This window comes from Schistocerca piceifrons, chromosome 4 (assembly GCF_021461385.2).
Source record: "Schistocerca piceifrons isolate TAMUIC-IGC-003096 chromosome 4, iqSchPice1.1, whole genome shotgun sequence".
NCBI classification, from domain to species: domain Eukaryota; kingdom Metazoa; phylum Arthropoda; class Insecta; order Orthoptera; family Acrididae; genus Schistocerca; species Schistocerca piceifrons.
The window spans coordinates 499,564,958-499,587,578 of record NC_060141.1 but is presented as its reverse complement, the minus strand read 5'-3'; the positions used below and the strand labels follow the sequence as shown (position 1 = coordinate 499,587,578).

General features: G+C 41.5%; 1 protein-coding gene across 1 annotated transcript in view; it reads left to right on the top strand.

The window, feature by feature from the left end:
• The window catches only part of LOC124795020 (RNA polymerase-associated protein CTR9 homolog), a 111,085-nt gene extending 91,974 nt beyond the window's left edge, over positions 1–19,111 (top strand). The window contains exons 18-21 of the mRNA XM_047258785.1: positions 53–198; positions 6,071–6,490; positions 13,516–13,598; positions 18,793–19,111. Coding sequence (XP_047114741.1) covers positions 53–198; positions 6,071–6,490; positions 13,516–13,598; positions 18,793–18,827 — 684 coding nt within the window. The 3' untranslated portion in view covers positions 18,828–19,111. The remainder of the gene's footprint in view (positions 1–52; positions 199–6,070; positions 6,491–13,515; positions 13,599–18,792) is intronic.
• Positions 19,112–22,621: the final 3,510 nt, after the last annotated feature.

Below are 22,621 nucleotides of genomic sequence, written 5' to 3'. Positions count from 1 at the left end.
GATAATTGATAACCCATCTCTGTGATTTCTTACGAAATAATGTTTTTTCTAGGAAAGGGAACCAAAACCAAAAGTTAGAAAGGCAAAGAAGAACGACGATGGAATTCCAGCTAAACTTAAGAGCCGTATTGTATCAAAAGCTACAATTTCCACCAGCGAATCTGACAGTGACAGTCACCAGTTAAAGATTGCTAGTGGGTAAGTTTTGCTGCTGATTTGTCCATAGCTGTTTGAAAAAATACTGCAGTGATATACTGCTTGAGTCTGAGTGCCTTCTGCTGGAAGAGCAACACATATATACCAATTGATTTTTTGGCATCGGATGTCGATATCTGAAAATTTAAGAAACTTGCTAGAGTTGTCCAGCTATAGTGCACTAGCTTTGTGATGTCAGTACCTGTAAATTTAAGAAACTTGCTAGAGTTGTCCAGTTATAGTGCACTAGCTTTGTGAAATACTCTGGGGTGACCACAGTAAAATTAAAGCTTCCTCATCAGTAAATTTTTAGAGGTTTCCATATCCAGTTAGGTGGATGGCCATTGTGTGTAATTTAAATTTATTTGCAAGGCTGTTATTTCAAACTCCTTGTCTGTTCTTCCAAGTTAAATACTTTCCATGATTTCCCTAAATCACCTAAGGTGAATACAGGGATGGTTCATCCAGAAGGGCTAGGCCAGTTTCATTCTCCAACCTGAGCTTGTGCTTTCCCTCTTATGAGCTCAACATTGATAGACTGTTAAACTGTGAACTTCCTAATTTTCTTGCTTTTTTTATTTATATCCGTTGCACAACCATTGTACTTACAGAAGTTTAATAAAGTCAGCTACTGGCAATACAGTTTTCTCTGTTACTAGCATCCGAGTAAGTTAGTAGATAATTAAAATACAGGAATGAAAAATAATAGCCTGAATGCAGAGAATATTAAGATTAAAGATTCTTTGACCATTGTTTCTTACAACAGAATAGGTCACGCCACCAAATAAGATAAGGATTACGAGCATTTTTCTATAGCAAAATTCTTCTAACAAATGGGTACTGTTAAATCATTATTCTTAAAATTTAAGGTGATTCCAGAGAACCTTTATGCCAAAAAATAGATACCCCAACACCAGTTAACTGTAACTTTACACTGGTAGAAGGGCATGAACTGTCTTTTTAAAAATTGTAGATATGCTGTTTTATATGAACTGTGTTATGCTTTGCTGTATTAATATCCAGTATATTTCTTATGTTGTGATTCTGGATGTTCCCGAAAATGCAGTTCCAAAATTTAATTTCCTGAGAAGTAACATTCCATTGAGTTACTCATGTTATTGTCACTAAATTACTGGAAGAAGTTAGTACTGTTCACGAGTTCCAGCATAACTTCAACAGATAGTTTTGAAATTACACTATATCCTTGTTTTACAAATTTTCTTCAGTTAGCAGTTCATTATACTGCTTTCTACACTGATTTTCTTGGCATTTTACAGTGTCTGCAAAAATGTACAGAAGCTAACTAACAGGAATGGAAAGTGTTACACCATGAAAAATCAGTCCAAATTAATCATATTTTCTGAAGATGTTCATCAGATAACAGATATAAAATGATAAAACTCTCATTATATTAGGAAATGATGTCCATTATAAGTATCAGTAGTAGAATGAAGCATGATCCCCAGAGCCATGTTTTCTTTGTGGTTTGGAAGCGAACAACCTCTGTCATCATGAGGAATTTCTTACATGCCTGAAACACTTGCTGTATAGGTTTGTGAAGACTAATGGCTGGAAACTTCCCTATGCATTCCAGCCATGCATTAAGGGTGACAAATCAGGGGACTGGGCAGGCCAGTCTAGAACCTTCAACATCCTCAAGGCATTTTTTGCATGAACTGCAGATTGGGGTCTTACAATATCCTGCATGAATTACCATTTGGTAACCCTGTTATCCCCCCCCCCCCCTCCCCCCTCTATGAACCACGGACCTTGGCGTTGGTGGGGAGGCTTGTGTGCCGTGCCTCAATGATACAGATAGCCGTACCATAGGTGCAACAACAACGGAGGGATATCTGTTGAGAGGCCAGACAAACGTGTGGTTCCTGGAGGGGGGCAGCAGCCTTTTCAGTAGTTGCAGGGGCAACAGTCTGGATGATTGACTGATCTGGCCTTGTAACACTAACCAAAATAGCCTCGCTGTTCTGGTACTGCGAATGGCTGATTCGGATCTCTGGGCGGGGACTACTCAGGAGAAAGAAAACTGGCGTTCTACGGATCGGAGCGTGGAATGTCAGATCCCTTAATCGGGCAGGTAGGTTAGAAAATTTAAAAAGGGAAATGGATAGGTTAAAGTTAGATATAGTGGGAATTAGTGAAGTTCGGTGGCAGGAGGAACAAGACTTCTGGTCAGGTGAATACAGGGTTATAAACACAAAATCAAATAGGGGTAATGCAGGAGTAGGTTTAATAGTGAATAAAAAAAATAGGAGTACGAGTAAGCTACTACAAACAGCATAGTGAATGCATTATTGTGGCCAAGATAGACATGAAGCCCACGCCTACTACAGTAGTACAAGTTTATATGCCAACTAGATCTGCAGATGACGAAGAAATTGATGAAATGTATGAGGAGGTAAAAGAAATTATTCAAATAGTGAAGGGAGACGAAAATTTAATAGTCATGGGTGACTGGAATTCAAGCGTAGGAAAAGGGAGAGAAGGAAACATAGTAGGTGAATATGGATTGGGGCTAAGAAATGAAAGAGGAAGCCGTCTGGTAGAATTTTGCGCAGAGCATAACTTAACCATAGCTAACAGTTGGTTTAAGAATCATGAAAGGAGGTTGTATGCATGGAAGAACCCTGGAGATACTAAAAGGTATCAGATAGATTGTATAATGGTAAGACAGAGATTTAGGAACCAGGTTTTAAATTGTAAGACATTTCCAGGGGCAGATGTGGACTCTGACCACAATCTATTGGTTATGAACTGTAGATTAAAATTGAAGAAACTGCAAAAAGTTGGGAATTTAAGGAGATGCGACCTGGATAAACTGAAAGAACCAGAGGTTGTACAGAGTTTCAGGGAGAGCATATGGGAACAACTGACAGGAATGGGGGAAAGAAATACAGTAGAAGAAGAATGGGTAACTTTGAGGAATGAAATAGTGAAGGCAGCAGAGGATCAAATAGGTAAAAAGATGAGGGCTAGTAAAAAGATGAGGGCTAGTAGAAACCCTAGGGTAACAGAAGAAATATTGAATTTAATTGATGAAAGGAGAAAATACAAAAATGCAGAAATGAAACAGGCAAAAAGGAATACAAACGTCTCAAAAATGAGATCGACAGGAAGTGCAAAATGGCTAAGCAGGGATGGCTAGAGTACAAATGTAAGGATGTAGAGGCTTGTCTCACTAGGGGTAAGATAGATACTGCATATAGGAAAATTAAAGAGACCTTTGGAGAAAGGAGAACCACTTGCATGAATATCAAGAGCTTTGATGGAAACCCAGTTCTAAGCAAAGAAGGGAAAGCAGAAAGCTGGAAGGAGCATATAGAGGGTCTATACAAGGGCGATGTACTTGACGACAATATTATGGAAATGGAAGACAATGTAGATGAAGATGAAATAGGAGATATGATACTGCATGAAGAGTTTGACAGAGTACTGAAAGACCTGAGTCGAAACAAGGCCCCCAGAGTAGACAGCATTCCATTAGAACTACTGACAGCCTTGGGAGAGCCAGTCCTGACAAAACTCTACCATCTGGTGAGCAAGATGTATGAGACAGGCGAAATACCCTCAGACTTCAAGAAGAATATAATAATTCCAATCCCAAAGAAAGCAGGTGTTGACATAAGTGAAAATTACCGAACTATCAGTTTAATAAGTCACAGCTGCAAAATACTAACGCGAATTCTTTACAGACGAATGGAAAAACTTGTAGAAGCCGACCTTGGGGAAGATCAGTATGGATTCCGTAGAAATGTTGAAACACGTGAGGCAATACTGACCCTACGTCTTATCTTAGGAGAAAGATTAAGGAAAGGCAAACCTACGTTTCTAGCATTTGTAGACTTAGAGAAAGCTTTTGACAATGTTGACTGGAATACTCTCTTTCAAATTTTAAAGGTGGCAGGGGTAAAATACAAGGAGCGAAAGGCTATTTACAATTTGTACAGAAACCAGATGGTAGTTATAAGAGTCGAGAGGTATGAAAGGGAAGCATTGGTTGGGAAGGGAGTGAGACAGGGTTGTAGCCTCTCCCCGATGTTATTCAATCTGTATATTGAGCAAGCAGTAAAGGAAACAAAAGAAAAATTCGGAGTAGGTATTAAAATCCATGGAGAAGAAATAAAAACTTTGAGGTTCGCCGATGACATTGTAATTCTGTCAGAGACAGCAAAGGACTTGGAAGAGCAGTTGAACGGAATGCATAGTGTCTTGAAAGGAGGATATAAGATGGACATCAACGAAAGTAAAACGAGGATAATGGAATGTAGTTGAATTAAGTCGTGTGATGCCGAGGGAATTAGATTAGGTAATGAGACACTTAAAGTAGTAAAGGTGTTTTGCTATTTGGGGAGCAAAATAACTGATGATGGTCGAAGTAGAGAGGAAATAAAATGTAGATTGGCAATGGCAAGGAAAGCGTTTCTGAAGAAGAAAAATTTGTTAACATCGAGTGTAGATTTAAGTGTCAGGAAGTCGTTTCTGAAAGTATTTGTATGGAGTGTAGCCATGTATGGAAGTGAAACATGGATGATAAATAGCTTAGACAAGAAGAGAATAGAAGCTTTCGAAATGTGGTGCTACAAAAGAATGCTGAAGATTAGATGGGCAGACCACATAACTAATGAGGAGGTATTGAATAGAATTGGGGAGAAGAGGAGCTTGTGGCACAACTTGACTAGAAGAAGGGATCGGTTGGTAGGACATGTTCTGAGATATCGAGGGATCCCCAATTTAGTAGTGGAGGGCAGCGTGGAGGGTAAAAATCGTAGAGGGAGACCAATAGATGAATACACTAAGCAGATTCAGAAGGATGTAGGCTGCAGTAGGTACTGGGAGACGAAGAAGCTTGCACAGGATAGAGTAGCACGGAGAGCTGCATCAAACCAGTCTCAGGACTGAAGACCACAACAACCTTGTTATGAAGTGACAGCAGGGTTATCTATTCTCGTCACAAGATAGCAAGCATCGGCCTCCCTTAAATAATTATCAAGTCAGTCTTGTCATATTCAGTAGCTCCCCAGACCATGATGACAGGAGTTGGAGAGGTATGAGTCTCGAGAATTGTTGCATCCTGTGTGACATTTCACTAGCTCATCTGAGAACACATTGGTGTAGAACTGGAACAGAAGCAAGACTCATTGCAGAACACCTTGGAATGCCTTTTGATTTCCCATTTAACCCTGGCTCAGCAACATGAAAGTCTTTGTTGTTTGTGATATGGCATCAGCACACGGCAGCACGAGTTATCAACCCAGCTTTCAGTGATATGTTCCTAATGATTTGTGGTTGAGTCCATCTAGTGTGACCACTCAGTCTGCAGTCATCAGTATGTTTCTCATGCTAATGATTAGACTTTTCTCAAAGTCCGAAAGGTGGGGAAAAGTTGCAAGTGCTCATTGTTTCGCAATGCTGCTTTATGATCTCTTCCTGAGGAGTTCCATTAATGTTACAGACCCAATAGTCATCTCATTTGCATACCATTCTCCTACTGTAACAATGGCTTTCTTTCTATGCTGAAAGGAAGCTCGCCTAAGGATGAAATTTTAATTAACATATCATAAAGACATAGACATACCAGAGCATCAGTTTGATAATGTTCGGTCATTGTGTTCATGATGTAACACTTTCAGTTTCTGTTACTGTAATAAAAAAAATGGTCATGTAGATACTGAAAATCTTTTCTTAGTGTATAGCTGATGCCAGGTATTACTCTAATCTTTACTCAAGGGAGTTTAAAATCACACCGTGTTTTAGTGGAGCAAATAGGCAAATGAATTATATGTTGATATTTATTTGTATGTGTAAACAGTTGCAGTAGTTGTAATTAATTATAATTAATGAATTAATTTGGACCTTCCAGTGGTGACAGTGAAAGTGGAAGCGATCGGCCACCAAAGGGAAAGAAGAGACGCATTGGATCCAACTCGAGCCGTTCTCGGTCTCGATCAGGCTCAAGATCAGAGAAATCTCGCTCTCGGTCACGTTCTGGTAGTGGCTCAAGGTCTCGTTCAGGAAGCAGATCTGTTTCAAGATCCAGATCAAGGAGTCATTCAAAATCTAAGAGCCCATCTCACTCCCGATCTGCTTCGAGATCACGGTCTCGATCTAAATCTAAAAGTGTGTCACGTTCAAGATCGAGGTCAAAAAGTGGTTCACGCTCCAGATCAAGGTCAAAAAGTGGTTCACGCTCCAGATCAAGATCGAAAAGTGTCTCACGATCTAGATCAGGATCAAGATCCAGAAGTGGTTCACCAAGTGGTTCAGCAAAGTCAAAATCACGGTGAGAATAACTTAATTGTATAAATAATTGTTCTTTCATTAATTCTAAATTTTGATATATCTAAGGAATTGATCATATATTATTAAAAATGAAACAGGAAGTTATTGATTTGCTTCACAATGAAATCATTATTGCAGTTTGTGTGACCAGAAATGTAATCATATTTTTGAAATCCTTCTGCGTGCCAAATTGTGAACAGCTGGTGGAGACAATCAAATTTAAAAATAAGGTTGCGTATCTAGTATTTGGAATTTTCTTGTAAATTCCTTCATTAGGATAAAGATGAAAAGCATAGGAAAGAAAGGGCACTTGTACGGGTGACTGAAGGGAAGGAAATGTCACTTAGAGCTCCGGACATGTAAAGAGACAAGGGACTGGGAGAGATCAGAAATTAACTCTTGTCAGACAGCCAAGATTAAAATTTCAGAGTACTACTGGTACTTGCTGAAATAAAAAAAAAGGTGTTCATAGCAAATACTCAGGAAAGAAATAACATGTGAGAGAAAAAGTGCATGCGATAAGGATCTGGAACAGAACATGAAATGGGTAAAAACAAGTAAAAAAGAGGAAGGGGAGGGGAGAGATTAAAAATAGGTGCATGTTGATATCACTGTTGGAGAGCTCATTTCCATCTCCATAGTGGTGAGATACAGATACACAAGTCGTCACTTTTGTGTTTAAGTGCCTACCTAGCATCATGATATTAAGTATGTTGAAACATGTTTAGTTTACTTTCTATTTAAACCTTATAAAATATGGCTTTCATATTTTGGGAATGCTCTTGAAAATTGGACCACGCAAGACACACTGACTTCAAATGAGTATTGAAAGAGAGAACCATGTGAAAGCTGTTATATAGTGTTGACAAATAGTCTAGTTAAGTTGGTAAAGTAACATTGTAGACTACATAGCAATAGAATGAAAAGGGTAGTTGTTACCATACAGCAGATACACTGAGTCACAGAAAGGCACAACGAAAACTGTCACACAATTAGTTTTTGCCCAACAAGGCCTTTGTAAAAATTAGACAACATACACACACGCTCACAGTAACACAAACACAACTCACACACACATGACCACAGTCTCTTGCATATGGGGCCAGACTGCGAGCCGGGGAAAGAAGGTTGGGGCGGGGAGGGGAAGGATAACAGGGAAAGGGTGGGAGATGATAAAGTACTGCTGGAGCGTGCAGGGAAGAGGTGGAGAGTGGGGCAGCTAGGTGCAGATGGGAGGTCAGACGGAGAGGGCGTGGGGGGGGGGGGGGGGTATTTAACTGGAAAGGAAAGAAGTAAAAAGATTGGGTGTGTTGGTGAAATAGAGGGCTGTGTAGTGCTAGAATGGGAACAAGAAAGAAGCTAGATGGGTAAGGACAATGACTAACGAAGGCTGAGACCAGGAGGGTTACGGGAACGTAGGGTATATTGCAGTGTGAGTTCCCATCTGCACAGTTCAGAAAAGCTGATGTTGGTGGGAAGGATCCAGATGGCACAGGTTGTGAAACAGTCACTGAACTGAAGGATATCGTGTAGGGCTGCATGCTGAGCAACAGGCTGGTCCAGTTTCTTGGCCTCAGTTTGTCGGTGGCCAGTCATGTGGACAGACAGCTTGTTGGTTGTCGTGTGCACATAGAATGCAGCACATTGGTTGCAACTTAGCTTGTAGATCACATGACTGGTTTCATAGGTAGCTCTGCCTTTGATGGGATTGATAATGTTTGTGACAGGACTGGAGTAGGTGGTGGTGGGTGGCTGTATGGGTAATGCCTTGCATGATGGTCTGTTAACAGGGACATGAACTATGAGGTAAGGGGTGGGAACAGGGGTTGTATAGGGATGGACGAGAATATTGTGTAGGTTCGGAGGCCAGCGGAACCACTGTGGGAGGAGTAGGAAAGATAGTGGGCAGGGCATTTCTCAATTCAGGGCATGACGAGGGGTGGGCGAAACCCTGGCGGAGAATGTAATTCAGTTGCTCCAGTCCAGGGTGGTACTGAGTCACCAACCAGACGTAACCAAAGACCAGTGTTGAACCTTGCCTGACTCAGTTCACTCCTCCATCCAACCATGATCCACCTCCACTGCCCCCAAATCATCCCCTGTTAACATTCCAGAATTTCTTAATCTCAAACCTTGCTTCACCATCATTCCCCAAATTCCTCAAAATGCGAATCAATCTTAAATCCACAGAAAGATCTGCAATCCATCACCAAAGAACTGACCCCGACCTTATAATCCTACCTGCTGACAATTACTTGATTTGAACCACAAGGATTACCTGGCAGAAGGACTCCACTGGCTGTCAGATTCATTCACGTACAAAACCTGCCTCAGTGACCCCATTCCAGAAATCCAGCTGGATCTCCAGTCTCTACTCAAATCCTTAAGCCCATCCCAGAACCTCTCCCCAGAGTCCCATCTCTCTCCTCACCCCTACTATTCCTTGCACGCCTATTTTCTGCCTGCTTCCTTAAGTCTATAAACCTAACCACCCAGGATACCCCATTGTGGCCAGTTACTGTGCCCCCACTGACAGAATCTCTGCTCTCACAAACCAACACCTTGAGCCCATTACCCGCAACCTACTCTCCAACATAAAAGATATAAACCATTTCCTCTACCGACTCTCCACAGTTCCTGTTCCTTTACCACATGGTGCCCCGCTCATCACTATTGATGTCACCTCGCTTTACACTATCATCCCTAATGCCCATGGCCTTACTTCTATTGAACACTACCTTTCCAGACGAACCACCTCCTTCCCAGTCACCAAGACCAACTATATCCTCACTCACAATTACTTCTCCTTTGAAGGCATTACCTACAAACAAATCCAGGGGATAGGTGTGGGCACCTACATGGCACTGTCCTATGCCAACCTATTCATGGGCTATCTAGAGGAATCATTCCTAAACACACAGAATGCCAAACTCCTCATCTGGTTCAGATTCATTGATGACATCTTCATGACCTGGATCAAGGGTGAGGACAGCTAATCCACATTCCTCCAGAACTTCAACACATCCCCCCCCCCCCCCCATTTGCTTCACCTGGTCCTATTTCCTCAATGTTGACCTCCACCTCAAAGACGTATATATCAGAACCTCTGCCCATATCAACCCTACCAACCACCAGCAGTACCTCCACTTCAATAGCTACTATCCATTCCATACCAAGAAGTCCTTTCCACACAGCCTAGCCACCCATGGCCATCACGTCGTAGTGACGAGCCATCCCTCTTGAAATATACCGAGGATCTCACTAAGGCATTTACAGGTCATAATTACCCTCCCAACCTTGTGCAAAAACATATCTCTCATGCCTTATCTTTCCAGTCAACCACCTCCTCCCAGAGCCCCACCATCAGATCATAAAGAGGTATTCTCCTCGTACCTCAGGACCATCCATGACTGGAGCAACTGAATTAAATTCTCCACCAGGATTTCAACTATCTGTTGTCGTGCCTTGAAATTAGAAATGTCCTGCCCACTATTATTCCTACTCCTCTCACAGTGGTATTCCGCTGTCCATTGAACCTACACAATATCGTCGTCCATCCATACACAACCCTTGCTCCCAACCCCTTGCCTCATGGCTCAGATCCCTGTAAGAGACCACGATGCAAGGCATGACCCATACATCCACCCACCACCACCTACTCTAGTCCTGTCACAAACATCATCTATCACATCAAAGGCAGGGCTAAATATAAAACCAGTCTTGTGATCTACAAGCTAAGTGCAACCAAGTGCTACGTTCAATCTGGGCATGACAATCAAGAAGCTGTCTGTCCTCATGAATGGCCATCGACAAACCGTGGCGTAGGAATGGGTCCACCATGTTGCTCAACATGCCGCCCAACATGATATCCTTCATTTCAGTGACTGCTTTACAGCCTATGCCATCTGGATCCGTCCCAGCAACACCAGCTTTTCTGAATGCTGCAGGTGAAACACTCTCTGCAATATATCTTATGTTCCTGTAACCCTCCTGGTCTCAACCTTCGTTATGCATTGTCCTTACCCATCTAGCCTCTTCCTTGTTCCCATTTGAGCACTACACAGCCCTCTATTCCACCAACACACCCAGTCCTTTTATTTTTCTCCTTTTCTGCTAACCCCTCTCCCACACCCTGCATCTAACCTCCCAACTGCATCTAGCTGCCCCACTTTCCTGCACATTCACAGCAGAAATTTATCATCCTCCACACCTTTCCTGCTATCCCTACGCCTCCCTGCCCCAACCTCCTCTGTACCCCGGCCCAGTTGCATCCCCCATAATGCCCTGCTGCTTGCAGTTCGGCTTCAGCTGCGAGAGACTATGGTCATGTGGTGTGACCTCCGTTTGTGTGTCTGTGTGTATGTTCTCTTAATTTTTACAAAGGCTTTGTTGGACAAAAGCTAATTGTGACAGTCTTTTTGCTGTGCCTTTCTGTGACTCAGCATCTCCGCTATATGGTGAGTCGCAACTATTCTTTCCATTGTTTAGTTACATTTCATCCTGGATTTTCCTTTGTTTATAAAACAAGGTAGGTCTTAGCAACATTCATACACACCTATGCATCTTTAATGCAGTTTTGTGGGTGGAAAAGATAACTATAATCATTTGCACTCAGAATAAGAAAGTCCTAAGTTAGTTGAGAGAAATTTGTCATTGAAGAACTGAATTATTATTGCTATTGTACTGAATGAAATTAATGCTCTGTGGGATTCTTTCTGAAGAACAGATTTTTTTTCCATTTGTTTTCCAAGCATTGTGGCATCACACTTATTTTGATGTTGTTGTACATTTCATCAAAGCAGCTTAGTTTAAAACAGAAAAATTGGATACACAAATAAAATGTTCAAGTTTGTGAAAGAAAATTTTCACTTTGGAATAACCAAAAAAAAAAAAAAACCTTCATTTGGTATGTGTTGCTACATTGGTCAAAAGAATTATGGGAGCAGGTTCATCATCTTCCAGTTAACTCTGTTTTGATGCAGGCAATATGTGTGTTCTTATTGCATGGCTTGAGATCTTCACTTTCAATTTAGGCAACAATTAGTCATTCGCCATCTGTTGGCTGCATTATGCATTACATTGTCAGGTGACCCCTCAGAAAGAAGTGAGTACTGGTGTCCCAGTGTTTTCTAGCAAGGTACACAGATGGAAGTTGTCACTTGTGGACATTGTATTCTACCAAGGTCATGAAATGCTACATCTTAGTGCAGTACAAGTTGCAAGGGTGACTTTTTGATCCAAAAAGGGTGGACTTTCTGTTGTGTTGCTGCAGAGGCCAGCGCCTCTCCATGTCATCCATAGGTTGTGGATACACTACAGAGAGACAGGTCACTACACAAGGCAAGTTGGACTAGGTCACTGATGCATTACAATCCTACCGAAGATCGATATCTGACTATCCGATCAGACTGTCATTAACAGGTAATGAGAAAAGACATTACAACCAAGATGACCTGTCAGAGTACCCCACTTGACAAATAATCATCTTGCAACTTGCCTTCAGTTCTGTCATTCCCCTGTCAACTGGCAGCTATGTCACTGGCATAATGTTCTATTCACAGATGATCCAGATATCCTGTGATGTAAGGTGATGACCATGTTCCTATGCTGAAAGTTTTTGAGGAAATTGAAGATTTCTGAAGTTCTGTATGTTGTGAGGAGGCTTCAATGTTGACAGCTACACATATCTTGTCATTGGCTGTAGTCACCATATCGCCAGGCAGTACATCGAATAGATCCTGTTGGACCAGGTGGTGGCTGCTGCGTGTGGTGGTGGCGGCCCTGAGTGCCTTGTAATGCCAGGCCCTATGTGGTGGGCATCAGCAGGGATGTCTTGCGAAGCCTGGACATTGAAGTATTGGAACATCTGGTGGTGAGTCCCAACGTAAACTCCTTCGTGCATTTGTGGGACATGGCTTTACAGGTGTGTTCATGACCATCCTGTTTCACCACAGATTCTCCAAGAACTATCATGGGCTCTTATTGAAGAAATAGAATGGATGCTGTTTTGTATGAGACGGAACTATGGGCCTCGTGGAAAAAGGGTGACCTGGCTGAGTCACGCAATTTGACTCTTGGTCTGATCACTAGGTGTGGCCATTAATTACACGCGTTGATCACGTAGGCTGACATGAGGATCAATGAACTATACTTGGCGGGATGTATCTGGAACATTTTAGGTGATTGGAAAGTTAGTAGACAGGAATACAATTAAATACTTAGCTTTAATTCAGCATCAGGGGTGAATGTCAATCTTGAGTTTGCACAATAATATTTACAAGTGCAGTTGTAGACTGAACTGCGAATACCTCTTTACAATTCTGATTGCTTCACACATATAGATCAATTGTCAATGCATAAACTGTATGTGGTGCCTGGCTAGGTTGTAACTACTGACTTAGCTGAAGGCTATGCTAACTAGTGTCTCTGGAAATGAGATCTCTGAAGCTATAACAAGTGAACCATTCCTATTAAAGTCGGCAGTAGAACTGGCCAGTGTGATAGCTTGTCTCGTAAGACCGGCCGAGTGGCAGCGCTTGGTCTGCTAGTGTCGACAGTGGCGACTCGCAGGTCCTATGTGTACTGATAGACCGCGGCCGATTTGAAGCCTACAACCTAGCAAGTGTGGTGCCTTCTGGTGACACCACAGATGCTACAGGGTTACCTTGCAGACTTACACAGAGCATCTCACATAAAGTGCCAGGCAGTGATAAATGCTCACGGAGGGCATACAAGTTATTAAAGCTTGCAAAGTCCAGTGAAGAGTACCCAGGATGATGAGATGAATTATTGTTTGCACTTTGTTTCGAACACCTGTCAGACTTTTCAGTTCTTTTTATATAAATGATCAAGCATGTTATAATGTTTTGTTGTGTACATTATTTGTGAAAGATAAAGGTATAATTTGGTAACATACCCAATTCTCAAGCCAGATGCCCAAAGTCATGTTCTCCTAATTCTTTTGAGCAGTGTATTTTAAATTTTGTGATTATTTATTTCTGTGTTTTGTTTGCTTGTTCAAATCAGATCTAGATCTCCTGGATCAAAAAAATCTGGATCAGGGAGTGAAGCTGGATCAAGACGGTCCAGCCCTGCCGCAAAAGGGTCAGGTCAGTTGAAAGTCATTATAGTCTGTAGACTGTTTCATAACAAATGTGAGGAAAGTTCAGTGTTCCAGGAAGTGATAGAAATGGTTACTTAAAGCAGTATAGTCAAGTTAGGCAATGTTTTATTTTGAAGGGTTTTTATCACTTGTAAATGTTTTATCATCATTATGAAACAGTATTACGTTGTGAGTCGTGTTTGCACGACAGTATTATTTATTTGTCTGATTACAGTTATCTACATTAGATTTGCATTGCTTCGCAAAACATTTACTACAGTTTACATTAAAGTGGCCCATCAGTGTTACTTAACTATTGTAGAACTATGAAAACATATTGCATTACTTGTCTGAGTACATCCTTTCTGAAAGTATTAGCAGATGAGCTCATATACCCACCTTCTGTACAGTTTTCACTTCATCCCATACCATACACAAAATCTTAACAGTGATAAGTCGGGAGATCTTGAAGGCCAAATAATGGTACTGCTACAATGAATCCACAGATAAGGGAACTACAGTTGTTGAGTCTTTCATATGGTAGGATTTGAAAGAGGACCATCTTACAGGAAGCACTTAACATCATTCAGTGAAGTTGATACAATGTGCTTTAATTATTCATATGACATATTTTCCACCAAAATAACAGATCTGTAAATCACTTGTCAAATCATATCATACGCTGGGGATTCAATAAGTAATGCTATATATTTTTTTCTGAACGCAGGTTGGTTTTATTCGGGATTCCAATACATCATATTATTCCCTAGTCATTTGGCTACAAAACCTTATTTTTCAACATTATCGCCATTCAATGCAGCAGCCTTATGCCATCTTACTGGGAGGGTCTGTATGTGTGCATGGTACCACTCTGTTGGTGGATGTCAAGCAAACATCTAGCTGCATCAGCAACCTCTGTGCCATCCACGTATGGCTGCCCACAGAGTGCATCCTTCATTGTGCCAAACAAATGGAAGTCAAAAGGTACAATAGCCAAGCTGTAGACTGGATGAGGAAGAACAGTCCAACGAAGATTTGTAAATTGCTGTCGGGTGCACAGACTTGGGTGAGGCCTTGCGTTCTCATGGAAAAGGAGAAATTTGTTTGCATTTTTGTAGCAGTGAACACACTAAAGTTATTTCTTCAGTTTCCTGATGGTAGCACAATACACTTCAGAGTAGATCATTGCACCATCAGGGAGAATGTCAAACAGAATAATCCTTTCAGAGTCACAGGAAACTGTCTCCGTGATTTTACCAGCTGAGGGTGTGGCTGTGAATGTCCTCTTCAGAGGAGAAGTGGTGTGGTGCCACTCCGTGGATTGCCATTTGGTTTACAGTTTGAAATGATGAATCCATGTCACATTGTCTGTGACAATGTGTGACAAAAATTGTTACGATCAGCTCCGTAATGTGCAAAAAATTCCACACAGATGGTTCTTTGTTGCTGTTTCTGGTCTCCTGTTAGGTGGCAAGGAACACAGTGGGGTCACACCTTTAAGTATCCCAACTTGTGGAAAAATGTGTCAGCACTACCAATAGAGACGTACAGTTGAGCAGTGAGATGTTTGAGTGGGATCCATTGCTCACCACAAATGAGTGTGTGTGCATGTTCCAACATTGCAAGAGTGATGGCTGTGTGTGGAAAGCCGGCACGTGGGAGATCGGACAGGTTTGTGTGACCTTGTTGTGACGATGACAGTCACCTCACCAAACAAATCGCCATGCTTTTATTCACTACCAGGACTCTGTAGACATTCTACAGGTGCCTATGAAAATCTGCAATGCTCTGGTTTTCCATCAAACTAAACTCGACAGCTCTCTATTTGAAACACCTCTCCACTAGATGCTATTTTGAATGCTGCGTATAATGCTGCCAGCTATCGGAACCTCATAAAACTAAAGGGGCTGAAGTGGGAATATTTGATATCCCACAACAAATTCCACATTTTTTTCACTCAAAACTGCCTAAGGAAAAAAAGTGTTGCATTACTTACTGAATGTCCCTCGTATGTTTGTAGAGAAACTTGTGCAAATTTTGCTATTCGTATACCTATTCACTGCAGACCTTTTTATATGCATTATTCCCTGGTATTCTTTCGCTTGGTGCAGTTAGTTTTTCGTACATTGCTTCGGAGTGGGATGGCACATTGGTTAAGACATTAAAGTTACACTATATTCAGGAAGAGAGGGGATCAAATCCCCATCTGGCCATCCAAATTTAGATCTTTCATTTTACCCTAAATCAGTTAAAATGAATGTTAGTATGATATATTTGGATATTCCAAGACCAATTTCTATCTGCCTCCTTGTGCTATCAGGTTGTGTTGCATCTCTTTTGAAAATACTGTCATTAGACCCTGGTCTTCTGTCTTATTTTTCCTATTATTTCAAATCACAATTATTCAACCAGTAGCTGCATAAGAACATGCTTCAGAATCTTCATCTTTAAAACTTAAAAATATGCCAGCAGTGGTCTGTGTAAGAGACACTGGGTAGACATATTTAAGTTCATATTTCAGTTCATCAAGTACTGTAATAAACACTGACAAACCAAAACATTATCACCACTGGCTTCATAGTGCTTTGGTCCAACATTGGAATGCAGTACAGCAGTAATTCTCTGTGGCATGGATTTGACAAGTCCTTGATAGGTTTCTGAAGGTATGTGGCACCTGATGCCTAGACACAGGTCACGCAATTCCTGGAAATTGTGGACCAGTGGTTTGTGAATACAGAGTCAGCACCCAGTAGTGAGTTACTATCATTCTCTGTAAACCAGTGTTGCATGAATCTGGCATTGTTCAAGTGGTCCAAAGTAAAGTTCAAGCCCAAACGAATGTACCCCACAGCATAATATTGCATCGATGGCATAGTGTGTGTTTAGAGTTCGCCTTGATGATGGTGAATTCGGTCATGACCATCAGTCTGATGATTCATCTGACCAGACGACTCATTTACATTGATCCATACTCAGGCCTCAATGATCCCATGCTCACTGCAATCATAATTCATGATGCTGTTTGGTCAGCATGGAAACATAGGAGACAGCTGCTGCAGAGCCCCATGGTCTGCAAAGTGCACTGAGTGGTGTGTTCAGAAACATTTGTGCCTGTTCCCGCATTGTACACTGTCCTCACATCAGCCACCTATCCTGCTTTACAGAGTGGACAAACCTCTGACCTCTGTGTTCTGTGACAAGATATGGGCATCCAATACCTTGTTGCCTGCACTTGGTTTCACTGACCATCAGCCAATTTCCATAGATGCTCATGACAGTAGCATGCGAACAGATGGTGAGCTTTACAATTTCCAAGATGGTCATTCCTAGGTGCTAGTTCATAACAATTTGTCTTTTTTAAAAATATTTTGTCTGTGGATTTCTCCATACATGGTCCGTATTTTCGCTAGAACGATTCCCCATTCATCTCTGCTCCATTTATACACTTCCCTTACTGATTTATGTGCCCACACCAACAGGCAGCAATAACATTTGGAACCCAGGGAGATGATGGTATAATGAAGTGGGAAAATAAAGGAATTTAAGCCAATTACAAGAGGAACAGTAGACAATTGCACTGTGATAAACTGGAGAGAGAACCGAATTGTTGTGACTCTATCTGCAGGGGTCATAATGGAAACAAAAGGCTGTTTGGTTTCTGTGGAAGCAAGTCCACTGTTATAAAGGAATAAAATTATTTTTTTTATTGTCTGCTTGTAAAAATTGTTTTGTTGCTCTAAAGCATTAGTGATGGTAAGATAAAGGAAATACAGGGCTATTACAAATGATTGAAGCGATTTCATAAATTCACTGTAGCTCCATTCATTGACATATGGTCACAACACACTACAGATACATAGAAAAACTCATAAAGTTTTGTTCGGCTGAAGCCGCACTTCAGGTTTCTGCCGCCAGAGCGCTCGAGAGCGCAGTGAGACAAAATGGCGACAGGAGCCGAGAAAGCGTATGTCGTGCTTGAAATGCACTCACATCAGTCAGTCATAACAGTGCAACGACACTTCAGGACGAAGTTCAACAAAGATCCACCAACTGCTAACTCCATTCGGCGATGGTATGCGCAGTTTAAAGCTTCTGGATGCCTCTGTAAGGGGAAATCAACAGGTCGGCCTGCAGTGAGCGAAGAAACGGTTGAACGCGTGCGGGCAAGTTTCACGCGTAGCCCGCCGAAGTCGACGAATAAAGCAAGCAGGGAGCTAAACATACCACAGCCGACGGTTTGGAAAATCTTACGGAAAAGGCTAAAGCATAAGCCGTACCGTTTACAATTGCTACAAGCCCTGACACCCAATGACAAAGTCAAACGCTTTGAATTTTCGGCGCGGTTGCAACAGCTCATGGAAGAGGATGCGTTCAGTGCGAAACTTGTTTTCAGTGATGAAGCAACAATTTTTCTTAATGGTGAAGTGAACAGACACAATGTGCGAATCTGGGCGGTAGAGAATCCTCACGAATTCATGCAGCAAATTCGCAATTCACCAAAAGTTAACGTGTTTTGTGCAATCTCACGGTTTAAAGTTTACGGCCCCTTTTCCTTCTGCGAAAAAAAACGTTACAGGACACGTGTATCTGGACATGCTGGAAAATTGGCTCATGCCATAACTGGAGACCGACAGCGCCGACTTCATCTTTCAACAGGATGGTGCTCCACCGCACTTCCATCATGATGTTCGGCATTTCTTAAACAGGAGATTGGAAAACCGATGGATCGGTCGTGGTGGAGATCATGATCAGCAATTCATGTCATGGCCTCCACGTTCTCCCGACTTAACCCCATGCAATTTCTTTCTGTGGGTTATGTGAAAGATTCAGTGTTTAAACCCCCTCTACCAAGAAACGGGCCAGAACTGCGAGCTCGCATCAAAGATGCTTTCGAACTCATTGATTGGGACATGCTGCGCCGCGTGTGGGAGGAACTTGATTATCGGCTTGATGTCTGCCGAATCACTAAAGGGGCACATATCGAACATTTGTGAATGCCTAAAAAAACTTTTTGAGTTTTTGTATGTGTGTGCAAAGCATTGTGAAAATATCTCAAATAATAAAGTTATTGTAGAGCTGTGAAATCGCTTCAATCATTTGTAATAACCCTGTATGTATCCATGTTCAATTCTGTTTCCAATGCCATACAACACTGAAACATTATTGTGTATTTATTTGATGTTTTCTGCTTTTCCTTGCAGACGATGAGAGAAATTCTGGCAGTGGCAGTGACTAAAAGATCTCAGCATACATTGGAACATATTTTTAATCCTTTGCAGTGGATTATTTCATATACTGTTGCAATCACAAATGCTGTGCTCAAAGTACAACATGGTTTTAAAATATATGGTTGTGTAATGACAACAGACTCAAAAAGAAGTACTATTTTAATGAAACTGTATAAAATATTTCATTATTACTATTTAGGATTAGCTGACCTGTATAAATTTATTTACATATGCATGTAAAGTATGTTTTTTATTTGTGTACAGATTTTAAAAGATACACTGTCTTTCAAAATGTTCTATTTACTTTATATTTGAACATGAGACGTAATTTGGACTCCTTGATAATACAGGCTCAACACCTCCCCCCCCCCCCTCCTCCTCCTCCCCTTCTCCCTACTTGTGCCCTGATAGTCAAAGGAGGACACCAGTTTCCCTTTGTATCATAAAAGGAGAAGGTTGTTCCAGATGTTTTGGACAATTTTATTTGCTGGGTATATTTCTGAATACTCTGAAGGGCAATAAAGGAATATGAGGAAAAAAAGGGAGTTTAAGGCTGAATCTCTTCTCGTTTGCAACATTGCCTTGAATATGCTGTAAAGCTAGGCATTTAAGACTGTAGACTGATTTGGCAGAGAAACAATGAAGAGACAACAGAGAAAATAGCTAAGACATTGACTGCCCTTGAAAGCTTGAAGTGATAAGTGAAAATAGCCCTATAGAAAATGTCAAGTGTAATACTACCTTACATCTACTATTGTTGCAAGGAAAACACTTGTGATGCTAATAATGTTGTGACCAAAAGATACCCTTTACTTATAATTTTTGTTTGAATTTTTCAAATTTTGACTAATTGTCCCCAAGGCTATAAATAAGGTGTCGAACATCTTTCAGTAAATACCACAATTCTCTATCAAGTCACAGTGATATAATACATTTCTATATATAAAATGAAAATTCAGTTGAAAAAAACTAATGAAGTGAGACAGAATTGTTGGCCAGAGCTTACCTTCACGAGGCGAAATGTTTAGCACTGCCGATAGATGCATATAACAATAAAAGTGATGACACCATCCTAGCTTCTGGGACTATTATTTCTTTCTTCAAGGAAGAGAGGGGAATAGATTGGGAAGATGTAAGAGGAAGGGCAGGTAAGTCACCCTCATCTTGGGGTCAAACAATAATACTAAAGACTGAAGTTTGGGGGAATAACTTAAACTTATAAAAATAGCATATTGTAAGGAACTGTCACTGGATGGAAAGTGACGACTCGTGGGCATTTGTCACAAATGCGGGGTTTGGACTGAACTAAGACAGTATTGAAACAATAAGATGGAAATACTGTATGCACCACAAGTCATGCTGGCAAGTTCTTCAAAATGTTTAGAACCTTTAAACCTCTTTATTTAAGAACTATTATGTTTGTTAATCAGTATATTTTGTGGGAGAAAAGAGGCTTTGGAATTTTGCTGATTCTTTCTGGCTGACAACAGTGTTCCCAGGGAGCAGTTATGTTAAAACGATGGGACACACACACACACACACACACACACACACACACACACTCTTTTTCCAGGCAAGAACCTGTACTCCCCTCAATGTCATTCGTATCTGACAACGCAGCAGCGTCGGTAGTGGTAGATAGTGTCGTACCTGTTGTAGGGGAAAGGAGATTAGTAGGTTTGTCAGGCTGGCTGGTATGGTCTCCTCACCACAGGAATGTGTGTTCTCAAGTGGGAAGCAGGAGCTACACTCTAGTTGGAACTAGTTGATTTACTTCTCTTGTACAGCGTACACCGTAGGTCCAGTGCCCATACGCACCATGCAGGAGGTGGGCATTGAAGCCATGGTTCTTGGCAACAGTGTGCTGTGAAGCTCCCTGCCATAGCATGTAAACAGTGCAGCATGTCTTGGAACACTGCTAAGCAGGCACCTAGCATACTGTTGATGGTGAGTCAGTGCTGACCAAGCAGTCCTGCCGAACACCTTAGCAACAGCCGAGTGATGTTGCTGGCTGGTCTGGCTGTGACTTGTGGCAAAGCTGGTCTCATCTAGGGAAGAAACTCTGGCCCCCTGATAATTGGTGGTGATGCCTGACAATATGCTAAGAGTGTCAGTGGTTGCAACTGAGTCGTATTAGCTGGTGGTCTCATAGATTGATGGACACTAGTGACTGCACTTACAGACAGCAGTAGAATGATGATGCAATAGCCCACTCCTCAGCAGCCAGTACTCGCACATGCTAAGGTCAAGTGTATTGACATGCAGATGCCTCAGGCATCACGCCCTGTCCGAACACTGCTGGAGCATCTTGGATTTCAGTAACACTGCCGGTTGTCTACCTGGTTGTTGTACCAGTGAAGTGAGTCCGGCCATAGTGGTGAAATGAAGCACAAGCTGATAATGGCATTCGGTGTGGTTGCAGCAGTAGTGGCTTTTCCTGGTCAGTGCTGCTATGCAAGCATCACTTAGTTGAAAGGTTGCAGCCAAAACAGAAAATCATAAACAATATTGCATGCTCTCGGTAATATCTTTCTGGTAATACTGTCATGTCACCATATAAAGTAGTAGAATACTAAAATAAATGTCACTTTGGTATTGGTGTAGTTGCCGTATGCATACAGACTGATTTTCCTTGAAGTGGGTGCTTCAGTTCATTGTATTTGTAATGGTGTTATAAGACCACTTCCTAATATTTTATGGTCTGTAAGTGCACTGGTTGATGGTAAAAGAGGGTAAGAGGATGTATGAGTTACACTGCTTGCTTGCAACTGGCGACAAGCTTGTGAGAGCTATGTTATCACTCTGTTAGTTGCAGGAAGGTAACACCAGTTCCACACCTGCTATTTATTTAGATGAGTATGGCAGTGTCCAATAAGACCATAGCCCAGTGATCCCACTTTGCTTGTCACACTGGGATCACTGGCAAGAAGGAAGTCAGGAGCCTGTTGCTATCTTCTCTGTATATGTTAGGCTGCGTGAAGATTTCAGTTTGTTCTCTTATTTTGTGAGTGCATGTCTACAACTGTCTTGCAAGTACTCGAGCTTTATAGTTTGTACTCTGATATGCGGATGCTAATTGGTCTCGCAGTTTCCCCAATGCGGGTGGCACTCCACTAGTTAGTATATGTCCTATACATCTCCAGTTTTCAGAGCTTTTACAGCATCCTTAACGGACACTACCAAATTCTGGTCCTGTAGCCACTCTGGAAAATATTATTTGATGTCTCCTTCCCGAAGCATTCTGTATACCTAATAGCCGACGTCCTGGATATAAGCTAAATGCACCACCAGAAACTTTTTTCACCTAATAGTATCCAAGTGAATATTACAACATATCAAGTAACAGCATCGAATCTTAGTTAATTACATTGATGGCAATTGAAATTACCACACAGTGAAGGTGGCATGAAGTTTATTATACCCTTGGATGTGCAAATGGTTAGTATCTCAGCACAACCATACAAGTTTCTGTATATAAAGGAGGATTATGCAGCAGGTTTCTCACATAGAAGTAGCTCTTGAATGTTGGTCAGTAATGAGAAGATAGTGTTATAGCTTGTGTGAGGAGGAGAAACATCTCACAGCACATTTCAGAATTAGACAGTGGCAGGATCATTATCTATTGAGACTGCAGTTTTTCATTACAGAATATTGCTGCTTGTGTTTGTTGGGGTCTTATGACTGTCATACAAATATGGAATCTGTGACCGAGTGACATGGTGCAGTGGTTAGCACACTGGATTCACATTCAGGATGATGGTTCAAATTTACATCTGGCAATCCTGATAAGGTTTTCTGTGAT